At 34.8% G+C, this 21780-nt stretch overlaps 2 protein-coding genes across 10 annotated transcripts; both read right to left on the reverse strand.

Annotated features, from left to right (window-relative positions):
• LOC110012568 lies at window positions 1457–8435 on the reverse strand. 6 transcript variants are annotated; one of them, XM_020696580.1, is made up of 5 exons: window positions 8068–8435; window positions 6890–6930; window positions 6232–6778; window positions 2397–5922; window positions 1457–1926 (listed from the first exon to the last, which is right to left on the reverse strand). In XM_020696580.1, the coding sequence occupies exons 1-4, from the start codon at window positions 8394–8396 to the stop codon at window positions 5430–5432; spliced, it is 1410 nt and encodes a 469-aa protein (XP_020552239.1). In that variant the 5' UTR covers window positions 8397–8435; the 3' UTR covers window positions 1457–1926; window positions 2397–5429. The 6 variants fall into 6 exon arrangements, with proteins under 6 accessions (XP_020552239.1, XP_020552238.1, XP_020552236.1 ...); XM_020696579.1 differs by having other exon boundaries at window positions 6232–6576; window positions 6682–6930; XM_020696577.1 differs by having other exon boundaries at window positions 2397–3192; window positions 4134–5922; window positions 6232–6930.
• On the reverse strand, window positions 11990–20224 carry LOC105170565 (phosphatidylinositol/phosphatidylcholine transfer protein SFH9-like). 4 transcript variants are annotated; one of them, XM_020696856.1, is made up of 17 exons: window positions 19819–20223; window positions 19363–19406; window positions 18946–19246; window positions 17279–17378; window positions 16390–16656; window positions 16200–16277; window positions 16009–16110; window positions 15871–15920; window positions 15667–15766; window positions 15468–15566; window positions 15335–15382; window positions 15160–15243; window positions 13842–13905; window positions 13055–13443; window positions 12904–12978; window positions 12417–12800; window positions 11990–12293 (listed from the first exon to the last, which is right to left on the reverse strand). In XM_020696856.1, the coding sequence occupies exons 2-16, from the start codon at window positions 19367–19369 to the stop codon at window positions 12747–12749; spliced, it is 1818 nt and encodes a 605-aa protein (XP_020552515.1). In that variant the 5' UTR covers window positions 19370–19406; window positions 19819–20223; the 3' UTR covers window positions 11990–12293; window positions 12417–12746. The 4 variants fall into 4 exon arrangements, with proteins under 4 accessions (XP_020552515.1, XP_020552514.1, XP_020552516.1 ...); XM_020696855.1 differs by having other exon boundaries at window positions 12417–12978; XM_020696857.1 differs by lacking the exon at window positions 15468–15566 and having other exon boundaries at window positions 12417–12978; window positions 19819–20224.

The following is a 21780-nucleotide window of genomic DNA, read 5'->3' on the forward strand; positions in this document are numbered from 1 at the left end:
TATACTAACAAAAGTAACAAGTCTGCAATAATAAAGGGTCTATCTGAGTCAATTCCTTGTCCTAAAAATTAATGTTTCTTGGCTTCATTTGCCAAATTCCTGTACGTTAACAGAAAAAAGAGCTACAAATCACCGTAAAAGAGTGACAAAATCAATGAGTGGACAAAACTGAAAAAAAGTCTTACCCCAGCCAACTTAGTAACCAAGCCCCATCCTCCTTGTGCCGGGCCTCCACCTTGTACCTGGGCTTGGGGTCCTTTTGGCCATCGTCAATCATTTTCTCCCTAGTCTCCCCATGCCCCTTAATGTTGGCCGATTTCCTAGTGTACCCAACAACGTAATAATATCTGAGGCAATCCATTATCCTAAAAACTAATGAACGACCTCTTTCTTTGCCTTCTTTGGCTGTTTTTCCATTAAAAAATCATCAGTATGCTGCCGTTTACTTCACTTGCCAGTCAAAAACTCTTACCCCCCAGCCAGCTTAATAACCAAGCTCCCATCCTCCTTGCGCCGTGCCTCCGCCTTGTACCTGGTCTTGGGGTTCTTTTGGCCATCATCAATAATTTTTTCTCTAGTCTCATTGCGACCAACCGACTTCCTAGTGTACCTAATAACGTGATAATAGTCATCAGACACACTCTCATCGAGAACCCTGTAAAAGGTCACCACATCACCAGCTTTCAGGTCATGAGTCCTTACAAGTCCCTCACATCCTGACTCTGTCAGCTCCCTACTAATATGATGTTTTAGCAGCATGTCAGACGTCTTCATCATATACCAGAAGAGTCTTTGAGTATGTCCCTGGAGGGTAGTTTATGATCTCAGGGAAAGCGGTTAATTCTCTTGCATCATAAGCGTCCAGGTACAGCTTGGCATTTTCTGGAATCATTCCGTATATAATTAGTCTTTTTCATGCAGTACTTCTCACTTGTCTGAACTCTGCAATAATGGAAGTGTCAGAATTAGATGGAATACAAGAACGAAAAATAAGAAAACTAGCAGTCAAGTTCATTGTTATATTATATGTCAATAATGAGTATAACATAGAAGAAATGGGGGAAGATTGCAGTATCATGGTAGGAACAGAAAGTCTGAATAAATCAAGATACTAGCACAGGAAAAAAATCTTGTCGTAAATTTGTGATTACCCTTTCTCCTCTGCCCCAAATGAGCAATTCCTTGACAACATGATGATGATCTCTCATGCAAAAATCTTTTAAAATTCATTTAAACAATCCTTACGATCATTGATACATTTCTTGGCGATATTGCATTTCACCAATTAACAAAATGACATTCATGAAAGATTAGCCGGACGAGTGTACAGTACGTGTGAGAAAAGGTTTTATTCAAGAAAGCATGGATAAGTTCTTGAAAACAAATCCTACAATATTCATATAGAAAGGGAAAACAATGAGAGAATCAGCACTACTGTTGTTGCTTCAAATGAATATGATGCCACATCTATGAATCAATCTTAATACTGCAAATTGTACAGAAAAAATTATAGCCTGACAAGCTAATTAGTACATGAACTGATCAACGACAAAGATGTTGTACTGGGATTTCATCTGATCATATGCCTCAGAATACTTTTACTTATCTTCCTCATCTTACTTTCGTAAGTACTAAAAGAGCCCTGCCTCAACACTATGCTCACACGAGATTAGTACATAATACTGATTATAGACAATATCAATGCACTTTCATAGAACGTCTTCAACATTTCTTAGATAGCCTTAGGGAGCCTTCTTGTTGTAGATTTGAGCAATATGTGGTTACTCAACTCTGTCGTATGGGATGTAAGCCAGAATTCAGCTTCTTTATTTGTCTTCTTCACAATCTCTAAGACTTTCTCTGGATCAAAGCAGCCACTACCCTTAGGCGGCATTGGTTGATGTTGAGCCACAGTTTTCACTCCTCCTGAAGATCATAGAATTTATGAGAAAATGCAGATCAGCTTCATTTTTCAGTCTAAAAACAAGATTAAAAGTAGTAGTTATTAAAATACTTTGGATATATTTACTCTTATATTATAATACTTATGCATGTAAGAATTAGAGAATCCTATGTGTGAGTCAAAACTTAATTTGATGAGTCGTTAGTTTTCAGAGACTGCAATTTTTGTGAATTTTCACAAATACACAACTCGGTTGTCCACTTGATTATATGCTTCAAGTTTGTCTGTATGATTTCAAATTTCATATTAAATATAGCTCAAATAAGAACAGGAGGACCTTCAAAATCTTTTGTAACATAGAATGATCCAAACAGACATAGCAGATTTGTTCTTATGGATTTGCTCCAAATCCCTCCAAACACAACATGATTAGAAAAGGAAAAAACAATGGACACAAAAGAATGGAAGAAAAAAGGGTATCAATGTTGCAAACCTCTCAGCTCTTTGACAGTTCTTCTCATTCTATGCATACATGCATCACAGTGCATTTCTACTTTGATATCAACCGTATGCAAACATAAAGACGAGCAACTCTTGTATGTATGATGATAGAGATGAAGAGGAATCAACGTAAAAATCCAGCAAGCCCACATTTACACAGAGACAGTGTGTGTTAACAGGTTATGTAGCTGGTTGGAGATACACACTCACATCAATATAAAATTGAAGGCTCTCATTTCCATTGCTTCGTCGTTCCACCAATATTCTTAGTGCCGAATTGCCAATAGGTTAACTGCAACCTTGCAGCATAATTGATTTCAGCGTTGCTATATCTCCAATGCTTGAAGGGATCTCCTTTATACTCATGAGTTTCAGAGTAAGCCTCTGCAAGTTTCCTAAAATAGTATTGGGATCGTGAGCATCCATAGGGTCAGGTAAAACTGGCAACCTGATGTCGATATGCCTAAGTTGTGGCATCTCCCAAATCGCAGGTGGTACGAATATTTGTTGTTCTTGTGAATAGATATACAAAGTTTCTAGATTCCACAGTAAAGGTAGTTTAGAAGGAGATATGATATCTTTCTCATAATCAGTCATCATATTCACTTTCAATCCTAGTGTACCGCAACTTAGTGTGCTGTAGAAATTCTTCACTGGGCTTACAGAAAACCTTCGCTATCTTAACCTAATAAGATCAGGATACATGCTTTCACAAGCCTTACAGACCACAGCCGTGCAACTGATGTTGAACGTGAGCCAACAAGGATTTCCGACACATCTATCCTTCCCTGCAATGAGAATGCTTGATTATTACATAGGTAGTACTTGTGTTCATCCTTAGTTTTAATGTCATTCAATTGTACTCTTGGGACACGAATAAAACTTCCCTGCCAGATTCTCTCATGCAGAGGTCCCTTAAGACATCATGAAAGGCAATTGATCTTATTTCTCCACTTGCTTTCTTTTCACGAAAAAAATCAGATTCATATCGCTAAGATCTTTCAAGTATTTCCCAGCAATCTTTTCCAGAGTTTTATCTCTTGCTGTTTTTTATGAATCTCTCAGCAACCCATAATGTAATTAGTTCTGAGACCTTGATCTTTGCATCTTCTGGAAAAAACTCTAATATAAGGGAAACATGGTTTAAGATGAATGGGCGAGCTGTTGTATGTCAAAGACAAAACCTTTAAACAATACTCATCATCTTCTGAATTGACATATGAGTTTATATTTTTTGCCACAAACTTCCAATATTCTGGTGCCATGTCAGATTTTGCAAGAAATCCACCAATCACAACAAGTGATAGAGGAAGTCCTTTGCAACCTTTTGCAATATCCTTTCCGATTTGATTTAATTCTGGATTCAGGAAACCTCCTTGAGCAAAGACCTTCTGTAAATTCCAACAATTTTTCTCACCTAGAAAATCCATCAAATAACGGTTGTGAGATCCTAATGAAACAACTAGATTTGATAGCCTATTGGTCACGAGAACGTGAATTCCATTCCCATTATTAGGGAAGTCAAATCATCCCAAGCTTTGTTGCTCCACAAATCATCCATAATAATTAAATACCTTTTACCAAATAGCTTTTTATACAATCGTTCTCCTAATTCATTTGAGGTACTTCTTCTGCTCCGTTTCTTTTCTCCATCATTCAGAAGGCCTAGAAGAATTTCTTGCGCACTATATATGCATGATAAAGACATTTCTAGCCAAAGTTGTCTTACCAATACCTCCCATCCCAACAATCGGGAGGATCTTGAGATCTGACTCGTCCCATGTGAGCTTATCAATGATTTGGACCAGGCGCTCGTCAAATCCGCCACGGTCTTTGGTTCTTTGACACCGTCTGGTTCCTCCTTAACCATCCCCATCAACTCTTTGTTGATGTAGTCAATCTTCTGGATTACTTTTTCTAGATCTTGATAAAAAGATAATAGGACAGCTGGATCATGATCACTTCTATCTGGCGATGTTCCTTCATACTACGTGGGAGTCAATATCTTCAGCTTCGTATGCAACGATAGTGATTTGCCTCGCCAAATCTTCCATTTCTTGGCTGATTTTTGTCTGGGAGTGAAGTTCAAGAAAGTGTTGCAAGTGGTTAACTTTCTCCTGCAGGCTTCGGAGTTGTTCCTTGTCTAGACGGTGAACAGGATGCTGGATCTGCTGGTTAAGGACATGAGGGAAAGCAAAGATGCATAAGCTGCTACGGCTACCTCAAAGCCTTCAGATCTTTGTTGAACCTGTTCTTCAAACTGATGCGCGCAGGAACAAGAACAGATGATGCACTGATTATGGTTTGTGCAAAAGAACTTCAAATTGCCATTTCCTAATTATAGTATTAGTATTGGATAGGTAAATGAATGCAAAGATATGTAGTCAAGCCAAATGTGCCATATGTATTAAATTATGGGATTTAAACTAATCTTATGATCTTCATTTTCTAACGTTGTTCGGCAGAGGTGGACAGCCATGCTGTTCAAATATGAACACTTTTTTTTTTATATATATATTCTACCTCTGTACGTATTTGCCCTGGGAAAAGAGGTTCCTTTAGTTCAAGACTCTTGTTCGATTAGATTACTTTAAAGTTTAAACTACTGTTAACTGTAAGTAAAAGAAAGAAAAAAGAAGTGTAAAATACACTTTGCAGTCGTGAACTACCGGTCAATATTACATAATCCTTTGATGATCTTTGAAAGCTCCCCACTTCTCACATTTACTAACAAAAGTAGTGAGTCTGCAACAATAAAGGGTCTATATGAGTCATTCCATTGTCCAAAAACCTTTTGTTTTCTTGGCTTCATTTTGCCATATTTCTTTACATTAACGGAAAAAAAGCCACCACTTACTGTAAAAGAGTGACAAAATCAATGAATCAACAACAGTAAAGGTATATCTGAGGCAATCCATTATCCTAAAAACTAATGAACGACCTCTTTCTTTGCCTTCTTTGGCTGTTTTTCCATTAAAAAATCATCAGTATGCTGCCGTTTACTTCACTTGCCAGTCAAAAACTCTTACCCCCCAGCCAGCTTAATAACCAAGCTCCCATCCTCCTTGCGCCGTGCCTCCGCCTTGTACCTGGTCTTGGGGTTCTTTTGGCCATCATCAATAATTTTTTCTCTAGTCTCATTGCGACCAACCGACTTCCTAGTGTACCTAATAACGTGATAATAGTCATCAGACACACTCTCATCTTGAACCCTGTAAAAGGTCACCACATCACCAGCTTCCAGGTCATGAGTCCTAATGAAACTGTTCCATCCTGAGTTGATGGCGTATCCTATTGTCCCCCTACTAATATGATGTTTTAGCTGCATGTCATATCGTCTGTCGTCTTTATCATATACCAGAAGAGTTTTTGAATATGTGCCTGGAGGGTAGTTGACGATCTCAGGAAAAGCAGTTAATTCGCTTGCCTCGTAAGCGTCCAGGTACAGCTTCGCATCTTCTATCACTTCATATGTAGTTAGAGTCTTTTCCATGCAGTACTCCTCACTTGTCAGAACTCTGCATCGATCGAAGTGTCAGAATTAGGTGGAATGTAAGGATGAATAATAAGAAACCAGCAGTTAAGTTCATTATTACATTATATGTCAATAATGAGTAAAACATAGAAGAAATGAAGATTGCAGCATATTAGGAACAGAAAGTCTAAATAAATCAAGGTATGAGATGATGATGATCTCTCATGCAGAAATCTTTAAAATGCATTGGAAAAATCCTTATGATCATTCATACATTTCTTGGCTATATTCCATTTCACCAATTAACGAAACGACAATAATGAAAGAGCAGCCAGACGAGAATCAGCAGTACCTAGAACCTGGCCCCTGAACTTTTCTCTCAGTTTGATCAGAAGTGTTCTCTACAGGGACTTGATCACCTTCATCTTTAGCGCTCTCCTGTTGGTTTTTCTCTACCGGGACTTGATCATCTTCAACTTTAGCGCTTTCCTGTTGGTTTTTCTCCACCGGGACTTGATCATCTTCAATTCTACCACTCTCCACTTGGTTTCTATCAACCTTAGGCTCAATCTTCTCCAACCCCTTTTCCTTATCCTCCACACTAGAGCTTCCATACAAGAGTTTCCGCAAAGCATCATCTTGTGTCGATTTATTTCTTCGGAAACAAGGCGGGCGATCCATAGGCTTCCTGAAGTACCTAAGGACGTAAAAATAGACATCGGAAACTCTACTGTCAAAAAACCTGTAAAAGGTAATCTCATCACCAGCTTTCAGGTTATGCATCCTAACGAAATCACCCCACCCTCTTGAGATGGCGTATTTTATCCTCCCACCACCAACCTCCTGCTTTAACAGCATGTTGTATCGCCTATCATATCCATCGAATACAAGAAGAGCCACTGAAAATGAGACCGGAAGGAAATCAACCATCTGAGGCCAATCTAACAAATAGCTTGTATCTTCAACATCAAGGTATAACAGGGGATTATGTGGGATGACTTCATATCTACCTAAAGTCTTGGAAAGGCAGTATTCGTTCGCTGTCACAGCCCTGTAAGAATCCAGTGGAAATTTCAATCAACAAGAAAATCCGAAACAGGAAACGACGACAGAATAGAATCTTACATTAGTAGTTTAGGAACAACAGTACATAAAATGTATGCAGAAATTCTAGACAAAGTTAATTGATTTCTTTGTTTCCTTCATTATATTACAGTATCCAACAGCAAGAACTCAAGAAATCTTCCACATATGAATAAATATGAACCAAAAATAAAATTCAGAGAAACCAGAAATCTCCAATTCGTTAACCTTTTTCTTCTACCTTTTGCTATGAGACACCAGAAAAATCAGAGCTGCTATGTCAAAAATGAGATCAACAATGCAATCAAACTAAAATAATCGAGAACCACTACAAGAAAAATGATCAATAGCTATGAAAAATTTGATACTAAAATCAGGATCGAGCTAATTAGCAGGTAAAACTTTTGTTGCTAATCTATATTATTTAATATATCTTTTAAATAGTTCGTTACTAAGTTCATAGCAAATTAATTTTCCTTGCTCATTATCAAGTAAATTTCTTGTATTAGATAATATAAATTAGTAATGGAAATTTTACTTGTTAATTATCTCGACGCTAATTTTTTTTTTGTTGCTATTAAACAATTTTCTTGTAGTGAAGGGGTGAAGAAAACATGATGTAAGGTTCAACTTTAAGTGCATAGTAAAATGAACCTGAGCTGAAACAAAACAGACACACCATCAAGAATGGCAGAGGTAGATATATATATAGCAGGGAATTAAGGCCTTCATATATTACTTTTCTTGACGCAATTATGAATGAAACAGTCATATGTTCATGAAAGAGCAGATAATGCTTTTGCCAGCGTGAGTAAAAAAGAACAAATTAATGATTCAAGAAATACTTCATGCAACGAAAAATCAACCATGCAGAAATCTTTTTAACAAAAATTCAAGAAAACCCCTTCTGATTTTCATGCATCACTCACTCTACGAATTTCTTGACCCTTGCATTTTACCAATTAAAGACCGAAAACCCCTCTGCATGTCTGAGAGGAAGTTTGTAATCAAGAAAACACGTTCGGGATATATAAATTCTCGAAAAAAACCCCGCCCACATACTACAATCATTCTCCATGGCAGAGAGAGAGAGAGAGAGAGAGACCTGGAACCTGGCTTCAGGTCTGTCTCAGTTTGATCATCAGGAGCATTCTCATCGTCTTCCTGCCGAGTATCTGACGGCTGATCAGTACTACTTTTCTCCTGCGGGGTTCCAACAGTAGTATCTTCAACTTCATGTGCCCACCGTTTCTTGAATGGCAAAACCAGGGCAGAGCGATTATCAGGGCTTTCTTGAAAGGCAGATTGGGTTTCTTGATCATCATCATCATCATCTTCAGAAATTCTCAAGTCTTGGTATTCAATGCCAACTTTTGCTTTTCCTTTATCTTTTCTACTGGGACCTGCTCCTGAAGTAGCACTGCGTTCTGCCATTTTTTCTCTAATTCTTGATCTGTGGTATATATTGCAAAGATGAACAGAATGAGGGAGAAAAGATGAGTGAAAGATTTATACAGAGATATGGTTAATCCCTGAGGCTGCTTGACCAGTTTGAATTTTCTTGTTTTAATGAAAAACAAGAAAATTATGTGCGCAAAATATTTTGCTAGTTTTAGGAAACTAAGAAGCAAATGCACATGCAAAAACGTAATATGTTAAAAAATATTAACTTTATAATTTTGCTTATATTTCTATATATCATAATTAGTATGTGTAATTATATTTTAAAAAATATTGATAATATTTGATTTAATTGATATCATGCATTTCATTTTGTTATTGTAATTAATTAATTAATTTCTAACATTTAATTCGTACTATTAAACAAAAAATTTAATCTCTTAAATTTTACATTTCGTATTTACCAAATTATTATATTTCAAGGTCTTGTATTAAAACAGATTATTCGAAGGTAATAACAATATTAGTCAAAATCCCATATTATTTTAGATGATTTTGTTTTTCTAGGAAACTTCAGTTTAGTAAAATTAATCATTTTCTGTTTGTAGGTGCTTTATTAAAGTCTGTCTGCTGTTTTTCTAATTTAATTTAATTTAATCATCATCATTATTATTATTATTGTCATAACATTATCTTTGTGTATATTATTATTTTTATTTTATAAATATCTTGAATGTCTTTTATTTTAAAATTTATTGGCGTAAACTGATATTAAACAAATTATTTATTATCTGTTGTCAATAAAAAATTAATCTAATTGGCCGTATCTGTACCATATTAATCTAATTGTGTATAGTATTATGGTTTATTGAAGAAATATTTGTTTATATTACACTTAAAGCATTAGGATGGATTATTAGCTTTTATCATCAAAAGGGCAAAAGAGCCATAAATTAGGCTAAAGTATCAAATCTACACAAAATTAATAGATAAAGGACTAAATTCAATATTGCCAAAGATAAAGGACTAAAATGAATTCAGACTAAAGTTATAACATAATTTTTTTTCCCTTTTTGGAATATTTATAATCATTGTGTTTTTGTCTTTTGTTACTGTTCTATTCAATATATTTTTATTTCTAAATTTTTAAAATTGATTGATATAATAATTGTTAGTTATTTTAAGAAAAAATAATCTATATTGAATAAACCCTCATATCAAAAAATATATGGGGTGTCCCTTTTCAACCCATATATATATATATATATAAATCATAAACAAATGACTAAATTTTACCATTTATCGTGTGGCTTTTTTTTTTTTATATATATATAGACTGTAATTCAAAATAATATTTTATACTATTTTGTCTCTCTCTCTATATATATATATATATTTATATTATATTATCCATTACAAATATAAGAATATTATAAGGGGAATGTTGATAGCCTATAAACAAAACCCTTAAAAGAAAAAAATTATATCAACCTAATTTTATACGAAAATTCAAAATATTTTAATAAACTATGATAGAGAAAAGACGGGTTAAATGTAACTTAGCCCCCTGTATTAATCAAAAAGAGCAAAAAATTACTTTATTAAAAAAAATAATTTATTTCTTTGTATTCTAAAAAACGAAGCAAAAAGGGCCCTCACATAATTGTGTGCATTATACGGGGTTTTTATTGTCTTTTTCTCTTGTTTTTTACTCTTAAATTATATTTATATCATTATTTATAATCTCATTCAAATGTACAGTCCATATTTGACAAAAAGATCAATGGTGTAGATTTTACTTAATTCAAATCACCAGTATAATTTAAAATTATATATTTGATTTATATTTATTTATATATATAATCTATACTATTATAGAAGAAAACCTTATTGTCGTACCAATTTTGAATACCCAAATTTATCCTTAATTCATTTCTTCTCTTAAAACAAAATTGGGTTAGAATAGTAATTTACCCATTAATTTATTTTTTACTTTCAACCCACTACTCCATAATTCTGTCACCCATTCTCCATTTTTTTTCCACACAAACTTTTATATATTTAATACATCTACAATTACAATTATTTATTTTTCTCTCACGTTATGCTATTTTTTCTTTTCACAAACTTCTTTCTTTTTTCTCAAATCACACTACATTAGCATTGTTTCACTTAATGCTATATATGTATTTAAATTGATCAAAATACATAATTTAAACTCAATAATTAATGTACATTAATCTTTTGGATAAATTATATTGACATCCTTGAGTTAGGCTAGTTTACACAAACACCTTCTACACCCCCTGAGGGGTGTTAGTGTGTTAGTTTAATATTTTTAAGGCGTAGTGTATAAAATTTTATATTTAAATAGGAAGTATAGTTGTAATTATAATTATCACCTTTTGGTGCGTAGCTGTAATTTTATAAAAAAAAGAAAGTGTGCATTTTGGCCTAATTTTAGGGGTATCAATGTTATGTACCCCAATATTTTTATCGTAACTTTTTTATTTGTCCACATGTGTGCGTGAACTCCTAATATAATTAAAATTATATATTTTATAGAGAGAGGGGTGGGCAGGCGGGCGGCGTGGGGGTGAAGGGGAAGGGGAAAGGGCGACGCCAAAGGTTCCGGGAAGGGCAAGCAACGATGATGAAGAGGAAGACACAAGGCAAACGGAGAAAGGGGTGGCGACAAAAGGGAGGAAGAGGAGAGGGGGATCGGGAGGGGCGGGGTGGGGGCGCATGGGGTAAATAAGAAAAATATATTATTAAAAAATTTAATATTATATATAAATATTGATATAATTTTGTATATAATATATATAATAAATTTGATTCTAAAAATAATAAAAATAGGAAGGGGCGCGGGTCTTACACCCTCTCATAGGGGATTTTTGCTCTATTTTTAAAAATACATGGGGTAAATTACTATTTATTTTTCTATAGAGAATTTTTTGCATATTGTCAATATCACAAGAAAGTAAAATGTATTTTTCTCGAGAAAAGATGTGCTATTGATGTTTTTAGTAAAAAATTTGATCATAAAAAAAAATAATTGAAAATAAGTGAATCCAATTATGTCCACACTTTTTTTAAATAGAACGTCGCAAACATTCACACTTTCACTGAAAAAGTGGACCTCAAAATCTTGAAGCCTAGGTGCCGGTGTCACCAGACCAAACTTCCTTTGCAAATTCAAATTGATTGATAGCTGTACTAATGCGGAAATCTAGATCCACTTATGAAACCCAAAAGTTGAAAATTGTGACTTTTTGCCATCTTATTTCAGTTCGATAAGAAAAATTGAGATGAGCTGGAAATAACTTTTGAATGTGATATAAACATACAACGATGATAACTGATGTAACGTGTAACTTATAATTAAAGTTATCCAAGAGTAATAAATGTGTTTAAATATGTTGTCAAAAAATTGTCACGACCAACTGCAGGTGTAGTCAAGAAACGTTTCATGAGATGAAAATGTGAGCAAGCGTGCCCTAAATTCCTAAAATTATTTCTTGCTAGACTTGATGGAAGTGGAGTTTGCTTCACAGTTGAATTTTAAAAGAAATCAATCAGAAGATGAAGGGAAAGGAGAGATGAACAAAGGGAAGAAACCAGCAAAGCCATGAAATCATCACTGTTATTAGGTGCATAACCCGGATTCAATCTGAATAGGCATGTTTTACAATAGATGATAGTATGTGTATAAAAGCTAAACAAAGAAACTGTCTGTTTCGATGTGCTCCAATTTCCTTTCAATGTATTGTGTATGTGTGTTGTATGCTTGAGTCTGCCAAAAAATGGTGAAAGTATATGCAGTTGATAGAGCTAAGTCCAGAGGAAATACATCTCGACTCATACCTGCTGGAGTATGACAAAGTGCCCGGAACCTGGAAAGCATCTTCAACCACCAAGCAGGATACCCTTTAAGAGCAAAAAAGATATGGTAGCAGGAAAATTCAGAACTAACCCCTCAAAAAAAAAAAGAGCAAAAATTCAGAACTAGGAATAATTGTCAAACACACACACACAGATTACACTAGTTACCTGAAGAATGCAATCCACCCAACGACAAAGCCAGTTCCGGGCTTAACCAATTAGGAAAGGTACTAAGTATCAGATGAAGTTGGAAAAATACTAGAAATAACGACATTGAAACCTCTCGAGGCATATTACTAAAAACCCCTTCGATTTTAAAAATTATTCTGCATATTCTGTAATCATGTTATATTACAAAAGGCTGCTGTGTGATTTTTCAAATATGAAGGGTTTTTTCGTAATATGTCTGAATTCTCTGGAAACGTTTATCGTCGAAATATTAAGATAAACAATCAAATGTGTTTGAAGGGGTAATGAAGCAAAGCCCTTGTTCAAAATTCAGGTTCCGCGTGCTAGAGACTTGCTACTTCGGAGCCAACAACTCTTGGTCGCCTGTCATTGGCAGGAGCAGATAGAATAGGGATATCAATGAGAAGAACAAGAATTTGAGAACAATAGGTTCACCTCTTAAGTAATTCACTACAGTAGTTCTCGCCTTTATATTGATCTCCTTTAATATCTCCAATGATTCCGAAAGCTCTTCTTGTTTCGAGGTTGTTGCTAGCAGAGCCTGTACAAAGTAATACATAGGTCGTTTAGTCACCTGTTAACTCCTAGACCATGACAAACTGAAATCACATATTTACCTTTTTTGTCTTCTGCAAGTCATACTCGATGGATTTGATGCGGTTGAGAGATTCAAATATGATTTCCTCTTTTTCTGGTGGAATTTTCGCAGGCTTTTTTAAAAGTTCAGTAACAGAGTTTTCTAAATGCTGCAACTTCTGGTAACATGGATGGAGAAGCTCCTTAGTATTTGGCTGCACGGCGTTTTTCTCTTGAGAATTTGAATTTGCAACTTGGTTTCTTCGGTGGTTTTCTGGTATTGTCTCCATGTTCTCCATCTTGAGGAATGTCCTGATCAGCCCACCAAGTATAAAACATATGCATGCAAGGAATCTGAGTATTACACCCGTCAGTGCTGCAGACATTGATCCCTTTGGCGGAACTGGTTCTGGGACCAGATCAGTCAAATCTATAGCAAAGTCCACATTTAGAATATTATCAATGCTATGCCCCATCCAAAAATAACATTATCGATGCTATGAGATAAACACATTTGCTTAAATGATAGCAACTATTGAAATTCCATTAGCACTTGTTCACAAGCTTATGTCCTTTATGTGAGGCCTAGTCTGACCGTTCTGAGTTTTGACCACAAAGTCTTGCTAATACACAAGTACTTTAAAAGAGGACTTTGTAGATTTCCTGCCAACAATTTTTGGCAAACAGCAAGCACGTGGGGACTTGAAACATACGTTTACTTGCAGACACACAACAAAATGAAGCAAGTCCAAAAAAATAGACTTAGCAAAGTTCAGTCAAATTTGCAAGTATGAAACAGAAATAGAAGGAAATCCATCAGCTACTTACTTGATGAACACTCTTTTTCATATATGGCTCCATAAGTATATGTTTCTGATCTCTGCAATATTTCCTGAGCCAGAAAAGCCAAAAGGGCAATTAGATGCATAGACTATATTTGTAATGTTGATGACTTATTTTGCAAGCTATGATTGTAAAAAACTTTGCAAGCTATGATTGTAAAAAAGAAGTTCAGCTTGTGCATCCCCAAGTACATATGACAGAGCACAGGTTGCATCATATACCCCAATCAAGGTAAAACTAGATTTACAGTGGGCAAATTAACTGATTACAAATACAGGGACACATGAATTTACTTAATAAGCTAATGAATTTCAGCTCAAGAAGCTACAAAGTAGTCGCTCAAATGAAACCTCCTCGTGCAGCTGCCCTCTACAAAAGCACTGGACATAAGATCATGTAGGTAGGCTGGCTAAAGCTTAAACTGACTAATTTCCTTACCGTTTTTTGCTTGAACTTGCTCAAGCTTCAAATCTTAAGAACTCAACCTTGGTATCAATGCTCACAAGCTAGATCAAGCATGACCTCTTTTGCTAATTAATACTATTTACTATATACTAACACATAATGAAATTCAATCAGCATAAGAACAAAAAGAAAAGAAAAAAACCAGACACCCAGAACATTACAAAATTCTCAAAGTGAAAGTCTTAACCCATGCAGAAAGCATTAATCATTAAAGTCTAATTTCACGCAAAGCTACAGAAAAACATTAAGAAAGCAACATACACTTATCATCATGAGCAACAACCATGTAGGAATTCAGCAACAAATCATATTTCACAGCTTTTCTTGTACTGCAACAAAATTTATTTGTTTTGTATGTACCTTCAAATATTCTCTATTAGATTAAACCTAAAATGAATTTTTTACTGAGGTTTAAATGAAAGGGCTCAAGAGAATCTAAAGAGCTTCGTGGATCTTCAAATCAAGCTGACAGGTACTATTATAGTATATCTGGGAAAAAAGATAATTATTAATTGTGTGCTAGTGCCTCTAAAATCAAATAATTCCCTGCATATGCGAGTTTATAATTCTCTAAAAGGAAATGGAAGAACTTCTAATTTCACATCTAGTCGGCTTTCAATATGGCTATCCAGATTTTTTGTTGCTCAACATTCTATGACAGTGATCAAAGACCATCATCTTCCTGGGAACCTGGTCATGCCCTTGAGGAATCTCACTGCACTATAGTCTACATTCTCAAATGGTATAAGCAAATAGTTAATTAACACATATGCATAAACATATTAACCCACATTAAATCTTAGATGAAACTTTTAGCTGGGGAACCAAGGTCTCTTACATTAGTACAATGTGGTGCTTCTCCCATGGTACCATGAAAAGGAGGTCTTGAAACAGAAACAGGAACAATTTCATCCCTTGGGCCCTGTGCAGAGAAGAAACGTATTAGTTAAAAAACATCACACATGGTAAGTATAAACAACAATGTTCGCATCAAAATCTCTATACCATATTACCTTCGAATCATGTAGCTTATTTTCAAAATCATCATTATCAGAAAAGCCCTGTGCAGAGAAGAAAAGTATTAGTTAAAAAGCATCACACATGGTAAGTATAAACAACAACCTAAATTTCTCTATACCACCTTACCTTCGTATCATGTAGCTTATTTTTCAAATCATCATTATCAGAAAAGCTAGTTATCCTTTGCAGATATATGGCCTCATTATCATGCAAAGCATGAACCAGCTGGAAGTAGAGTTGGATAACCCAGATTAAATGCAAAAGATGGAAAATGGTTCAGCAACATCAATCAATGTATAGAGCTAGCAAATGACAAGATCCACACCTTCATCAGTTGTGGATCATTCCAGGGGCCCTTGTTAGATCCAAGACATCCATGTTCGTCTGGGCACAAGCAGGATCCACCCAGAAAATCTGGCAATTGACTGTTTGAAATGAAAGTTCAATATATACTGCAGACCAAAGTCTGAGAAAATTTGGTTTGTAACACTATCAGAAAGCAATAACTTAACCCGACGAAGATCCCCACCTAGCATCTATGACTTCCAACAGCTTATTCTGGAATTTCGTACCTAAAACCTGTACAGCAGTCGGTGACCTTTAAATGGACACTCTCATTTGATCTCAAAAAGACCTATGCAGTTTTAAAATGAAAAAGATCCTTTACATGTATTTTCGCGGTTGTCCTTGGATCAAGAAATCCTTTTGCCCAATTCCATAAACACTTAAATCCACCACCGGCATTAACTATGAACATGTGATGCAGTGTCTGAAAATGGTGAGAATAATTGATCAGTGGCATGTACCAACAAAAGAATAATAATTTTTCAGATGTTCCAGGAAAAGCAGCTAAGCCACCTCGGGATAGTTGTTGCCATCAATTGCCTGCATGCGCATTACTAGATCATGTGCAACCTTGCCAAAGCTCATCCAATTCTGCATTAGATGCATATGCACACAAAAATTCATGAGATATATTTCACATTGCAAAAGAAAATAAACCATGTAATGAAACAACAATAAATGTAATATCTGAATCAGAACAGACCAGCCCATGTACATCCAGAATTGTTGTTGTTGAATATATATGACGCTTGGCTGCAATTGAACATGCTGGAAACTTTTCTGCAAAAGCTTTCTCAAAACCTTGGATGTGATATTTTAAGAACCTATCCACAGTGGTGACACTCATTAGCTTACTAGGTTCAATTTTTCCAAGTCTTTCAATGTATACAGGTCGTCCTCCTTTATCTACACCATGATAACCATGAGGATAATATCGCTGAACTTCCTCAAGTTCATCATATACGAAATCCTGAACATAGATCATTGTAATACCAACCCAAGAATGTCAAAGTTACATCGATAAGTAGCTATCTAAAAGAAAATATATCAAATCGTCAATCAAAGAGAGCAGATCACCATTTTAAGCAGATACTTTAAACTTTTATTAGAACTGAATGTACATATTAGACATAGTTGGGATGTTAGTGCTAACACATTTAACATCTGTTTAGTATCTTATGAAAATTTGAGGAGAATTTCCACAGAGTAGTCGAGCATAGGAGCATGTTCAAAGAGAATTTGTTGCTGTAGCAGAGGGGGAAAAAACAGATATTTAGCCCATACAAATCCCAACTGATTGTTACCTGTGGAAAGCGTAAGAACTGTTGTTCAAATGAATATAGATAATTAACTGGTAACTTTAAAAAATTGGTGGCGGCACATTGATTTATGACCATAGCCCATACATGAGGCAAACAAGAACTTAGAAGTACTCAACAAGGCAACAGGAAGGATGACTTTCACGATGGTGATGAGCAAATCCACAATATCTCCATTAATTTAACTAAGTTCTCATCTCAGAAACCTGTTAGAATACTTTCATCTGGAAAAGGAGAATGACAAAGCAATAATCATATGATGGCAACTTTTACCTGGATAATAAAGTCTACTCCGTTTTCTTTTCTCCAGTTCAACATTTCTGCCCACATGTGGACTGTTTTATCAAGGTCAAACTTCCTAGCTTTCAAGAATCTGCAACATCATCCAGTTCTTTATTGAATAACACAATTATAAGGGTGAGCTTCGTTCTAAAAGTTTCAGTGAGCTTTGGTTGCATGGGTACTTGATAAAGAGAGGTGATCTGGAACACAATAAATTCTTTGCAATTAGCATGTAATAGACTTAGTTGCTGAGTAAGATCTCATCTGATTCGAGAAAAAAAATAGATCAACTAAAACAATCCAATTCAACCTGGGCATCAGGCCCGCAGAAAATGTCAAGCATCACAAGACATGAGGTAAAAATGCAATACAGAGCTTAGGAAATCGAGTATACTGATAAAGCAGGAGATCTTTAGATGGTGCCCCTAAGATTTAAATAAGCCTGAATTTTCTTCACATATCAAAAGGAGAAGGCAGAGACAATGAATAAAGACCTAGTAGCTCTTGCTCAGCTAGGAGTTTTCATGTGTAAAACACAATAACTTGCGTTTGAATTCAAGAAGAATGAAAGAGAACAGGGTTAAAGTTTTGCATCTTCATTAACTAATACAAGCTTGGCATATTGCTCCGGTGCTGTGGTGGTCCTAGAGAAGGTGATGTGCGCCAAAGAGGAAATACAAAATTAATGGTATAGAACCTCAGTCAAGATCACTAAAAACAGTCTCAATGGATAGGTTGCTAAATTGACATGTAAAGCAAGTAAAACTTCTAGAAAAATTTCCATAGTCTACCTGAAGAATTCACTAGTAATAGCAAGGTGCCCAGACTTCTAAATTTACACTAGACTGTACTCTTATGGTGTTGCTATTTTGTTCTCTCTTTTGAACTTACATCAACAGTATGCCTGTAATATGATCTTTGGTCTAAGTTGAGTTGTCCAAAACTTTCCAAAGTATGCAACAGTGTAAATAGTCGGCAACTATTTGGCAAACGTTAAGAAAATAAAAATAATTACCATAAGCAAAGGTTGTGCAAGGCATCTGAGACCGGTATCATGTGCTTATTGGCCAAATGAGAAACAGTTGCAGATATTTTCAATCATGTGGAGGTACAACTTGCAGAAAAGATTCATTACTTGCTCAGAATGAAGATACATGATGATATACCACCTAAAATAATTTTCCTTCCACGACCTTTCCTAATTGCTATTACGATTCTAATTCTGTGTTAATTGGATCAGCTGAACTTAAGCTGATTATTCAGCTAACTAATAGAAGTTCAGATGTTTCCAACATAAGTGAAAGTGCCCAAGCCCAAATGATCAATTTATTTACAGAGAGAAGAACGTCCATACTTTTAAAACAAAGAAACGTAATAACTTAATTTCAGAAGAAATGAACACGGATAATATGTAGTGCTTTCATAAGAAAAATACCCCAAAACTCTGAAAGAAACAGTAAAGGCTTTACATGACACAGTACCACCACAGAGCTAAATTTCAATATAGCAAAATAGATCAAATGCAATACGAGAATGAATCAAGTTTTCTCAGTTCATATGTAATTACTTCTTTCTGTAGTATGAAAGACTCAATACTTCATTTAATCATAAAACCGAAGTTAGCAGGAGTGAAAAGCAAATCAGTCGTTCATAACTACCTCAACATAGTATGGTAATCATTGTGACGAGAAGGAAGCAGGCCTCTTTCAATCAAAGTACGGTGAAATGCATTAACTGCCTTCTCTTCTTCTTCATCTAGAAACTCTTCTGCAGAAAATGAGGCGAACTGGCAATGCAGCACCCGCTTACTATGTTTATTACGAGTAGGAGTGATTCTCGTTGATGTGCTCATCGCTTTTCTCCTCAAAGATCTCATCCGACGTCTCCTCTTCTCATTCTCAGACATGATCTCGTGATCGGATCTTCTCCCCCTTTCATCACCATGAACCAGAGCTATCTCTATTGATTTTAAAAAAAAACCAAAATGGACAAAATTAAGAAATCAAACATAACAAACAGCCAACGTTTCTTAACACGATCTCATCTAAATCTTGCAACGACGAACTTGGACTTGCCTGGCATTCTTCCTCGAATTTTCACAATTCAATCCGCAAAAGTTCTGCAGCATCAATCAAGAACTTAAATCTCTTTTGTAATAGGAATAAGGAAGAAAAAAAGCCATTCAACGCAACGTTCGCGAATCCACGAGCAATAAAAGCTCAAAAGCACGTAATTTATAAATGGTAAAAACTAATAACTTCGTAGCACAGATTCTGTAAATCTTCCATTTTCGGAGTTCAGATTTGAGCACTCAAAAAAGCAGAACAAAAAAATCTAGCAAAAGGTTAAATAAAAAAATAAACCCGACAGAATTATTCACCAACATTTCCAGGCTTTCATAAAGTAGCTAACAACTCACACATGACACATTCAACGAGGCGAACCAAAAGACACTAAAAAGAAAATCAGAATCATATTCAATATTGAACATACAATCACACTCTCAATACATTGAATCGCGCTGATATTACCTTCCAAAACCACGGCATTCGAACTCTGTCGGTGATCAGCGATCACTCCCCTCTCCACACCGACGTATATACACGCATGTAAATACGTACGCAGTTACATATACTTAACTGACGTAGAGCTTCATCAGGAGCGGGTTGAGTTGCTTCCGAATCAATCAATCTCCTTTGTTTCTCTTTCTAGAAATGCAATTCTCGTGAAAGCCTCAACAGAGTACTGTTACACATATCTACTACATAAAACTCTCTCTCTCTCTCTCTCTCAATATATTTTTGTTTGTGTGTGTGGATATAGAGATACAGCCATAGAGGTGAAATACATGTAGAGAATCTGTGTGTGAGAGAGAGGAAAGACGTCGCTTTCAACGAGCAGTGAGCGCTTGGGTGGGGAGAAGCTCCGTCACGTTGCCTCTTAGACGCCGGCGCTTACTATTATAATAATAATAAGGGATAATTACATTACACTCCCTCCCAATTGCTGAATCATCCTTATCTTTTCAAAAAATATTTAAAATAATAATAAATAAAAGAATGTAAATATAATTATCTTTAACCTTTTGCGTTTTGGACGAATGTGAAGAGTAAAACGATAAATTAAAAAATATAATATTAACGTCGCCGTCAATAACCGACCGCGAGTTGTCTCTGTATTCGAGTCGTTCATCAATCACAAGTGAAGGAATTTCAAGGGTAATTATATCCGTAACTCCTAATATTACATCTAATTATTTAAATATTTTTTATCCTTTATAAAATTGCATATATATTTTTAATATATTTTAAAGTTGTGGTGGTCTAAAGACTCATTAAATCTTATGCTTTTGGCCAACCATATAAATGCAATGTGCTTCAACTTTAAATGGCTGCTAAATGTTTACTTTTCCTTATTTAAAACTTTGTTGACCAAAATTATAGTAAGACCTTTTTTAAAGGGATAATTATACCCTGCTTATAAAGAATTTGTATAATCGCAGGTAATTTTTTTTTATAATTTGAAGAATTACATCTAATATTCATAGCATTTATATCTGTGTAATAAATAGATTCACATATTAGTAAATTTTATGAAATTTGTTGATATTAACAAAAGAATGGATGAAAATTCATATTTTACCCTTGATTGAATTATAAAAATTTTGTAGATCAAACAAATATGGTCTATACCAAGCTACGTGTACAAGGGTGTGTAAAGATTTATAAAGGTGGTTTGGTCAGAGAAAAAAATTATTTGACTTGTAATAAGTCAATCAAGGACAAGTGTGGATTTTCATTTAATTTCTTTTCCTATTATCAACAAATTTTGTAAATTTTGACTAATGAAGGGATTTGTTTGTCAGATAAAAATAAATAATAGAGATATTAAATATAATTTTTTAAATTATTTGAGATTTATGTATAATTACATCAATCTCATGGGAGAATGGTGTAATTATATTGTTTTAAAGTATTAAAGATTCCGAGATGGACTCATTAAGATGTGTTGTGGGATGGATCTGAAATGGGTCTGGATTGATTTTAGCAAATTGGGTTTTTCGTTGTAAAAATTTATTCAATCTTCTGATCCATTTAATATATATATCATATATATATATAAGATAGTGTGTATATATATTAGATGAAATAGTCTTTTCAACAGAAGATCCAATTCATTGATTTCGTTCTCACTCATTTCAAAATTTTTGTTTGTGAAAACTTAAGAGGAAGGTTTAGTATTACATAAAACTAGAGGGGCAGAAATACAAATAATGCAAAGAGTTGAGAGTATATGACCACTATGTTTGTTTTCATTTTCAAATTAATTTTGCGACAAGTCAAAACATACCTAATATTTGCTATTATTCAAAAACACCTTATTTAAGTATTTTTAACTGTTTTAGCATAAATATATACATATATATACACACACATATACATAAATATATATAAAAAAGACATGATTTGACAATTAATAGTAATTTTTGTCTT

Source organism: Sesamum indicum, linkage group LG9 (assembly GCF_000512975.1).
Source record: "Sesamum indicum cultivar Zhongzhi No. 13 linkage group LG9, S_indicum_v1.0, whole genome shotgun sequence".
Lineage (NCBI taxonomy): Eukaryota > Viridiplantae > Streptophyta > Magnoliopsida > Lamiales > Pedaliaceae > Sesamum > Sesamum indicum.

Coding starts and splice junctions, on each gene's coding strand:
- LOC110012568 (XM_020696578.1), bottom strand. CDS start 8,396: ATGGCAGAACGCAGTGCTACTTCAGGAGCAGGTCCCAGTAGAAAAGAT. Junction 6,931..8,067: donor GACCTGAAGCCAGGTTCCAG/GTCTCTCTCTCT, acceptor GGATTCTTACAG/GGCTGTGACAGCGAACGAAT. Junction 5,923..6,231: donor GTTCAGGGGCCAGGTTCTAG/GTACTGCTGATT, acceptor CGATCGATGCAG/AGTTCTGACAAGTGAGGAGT.
- LOC105170565 (XM_020696855.1), bottom strand. Junction 15,383..15,467: donor ATAAGCTACATGATACGAAG/GTAAGGTGGTAT, acceptor TTCTCTGCACAG/GGCTTTTCTGATAATGATGA. Junction 12,979..13,054: donor ACTTGCAGAAGACAAAAAAG/GTAAATATGTGA, acceptor TACTTTGTACAG/GCTCTGCTAGCAACAACCTC.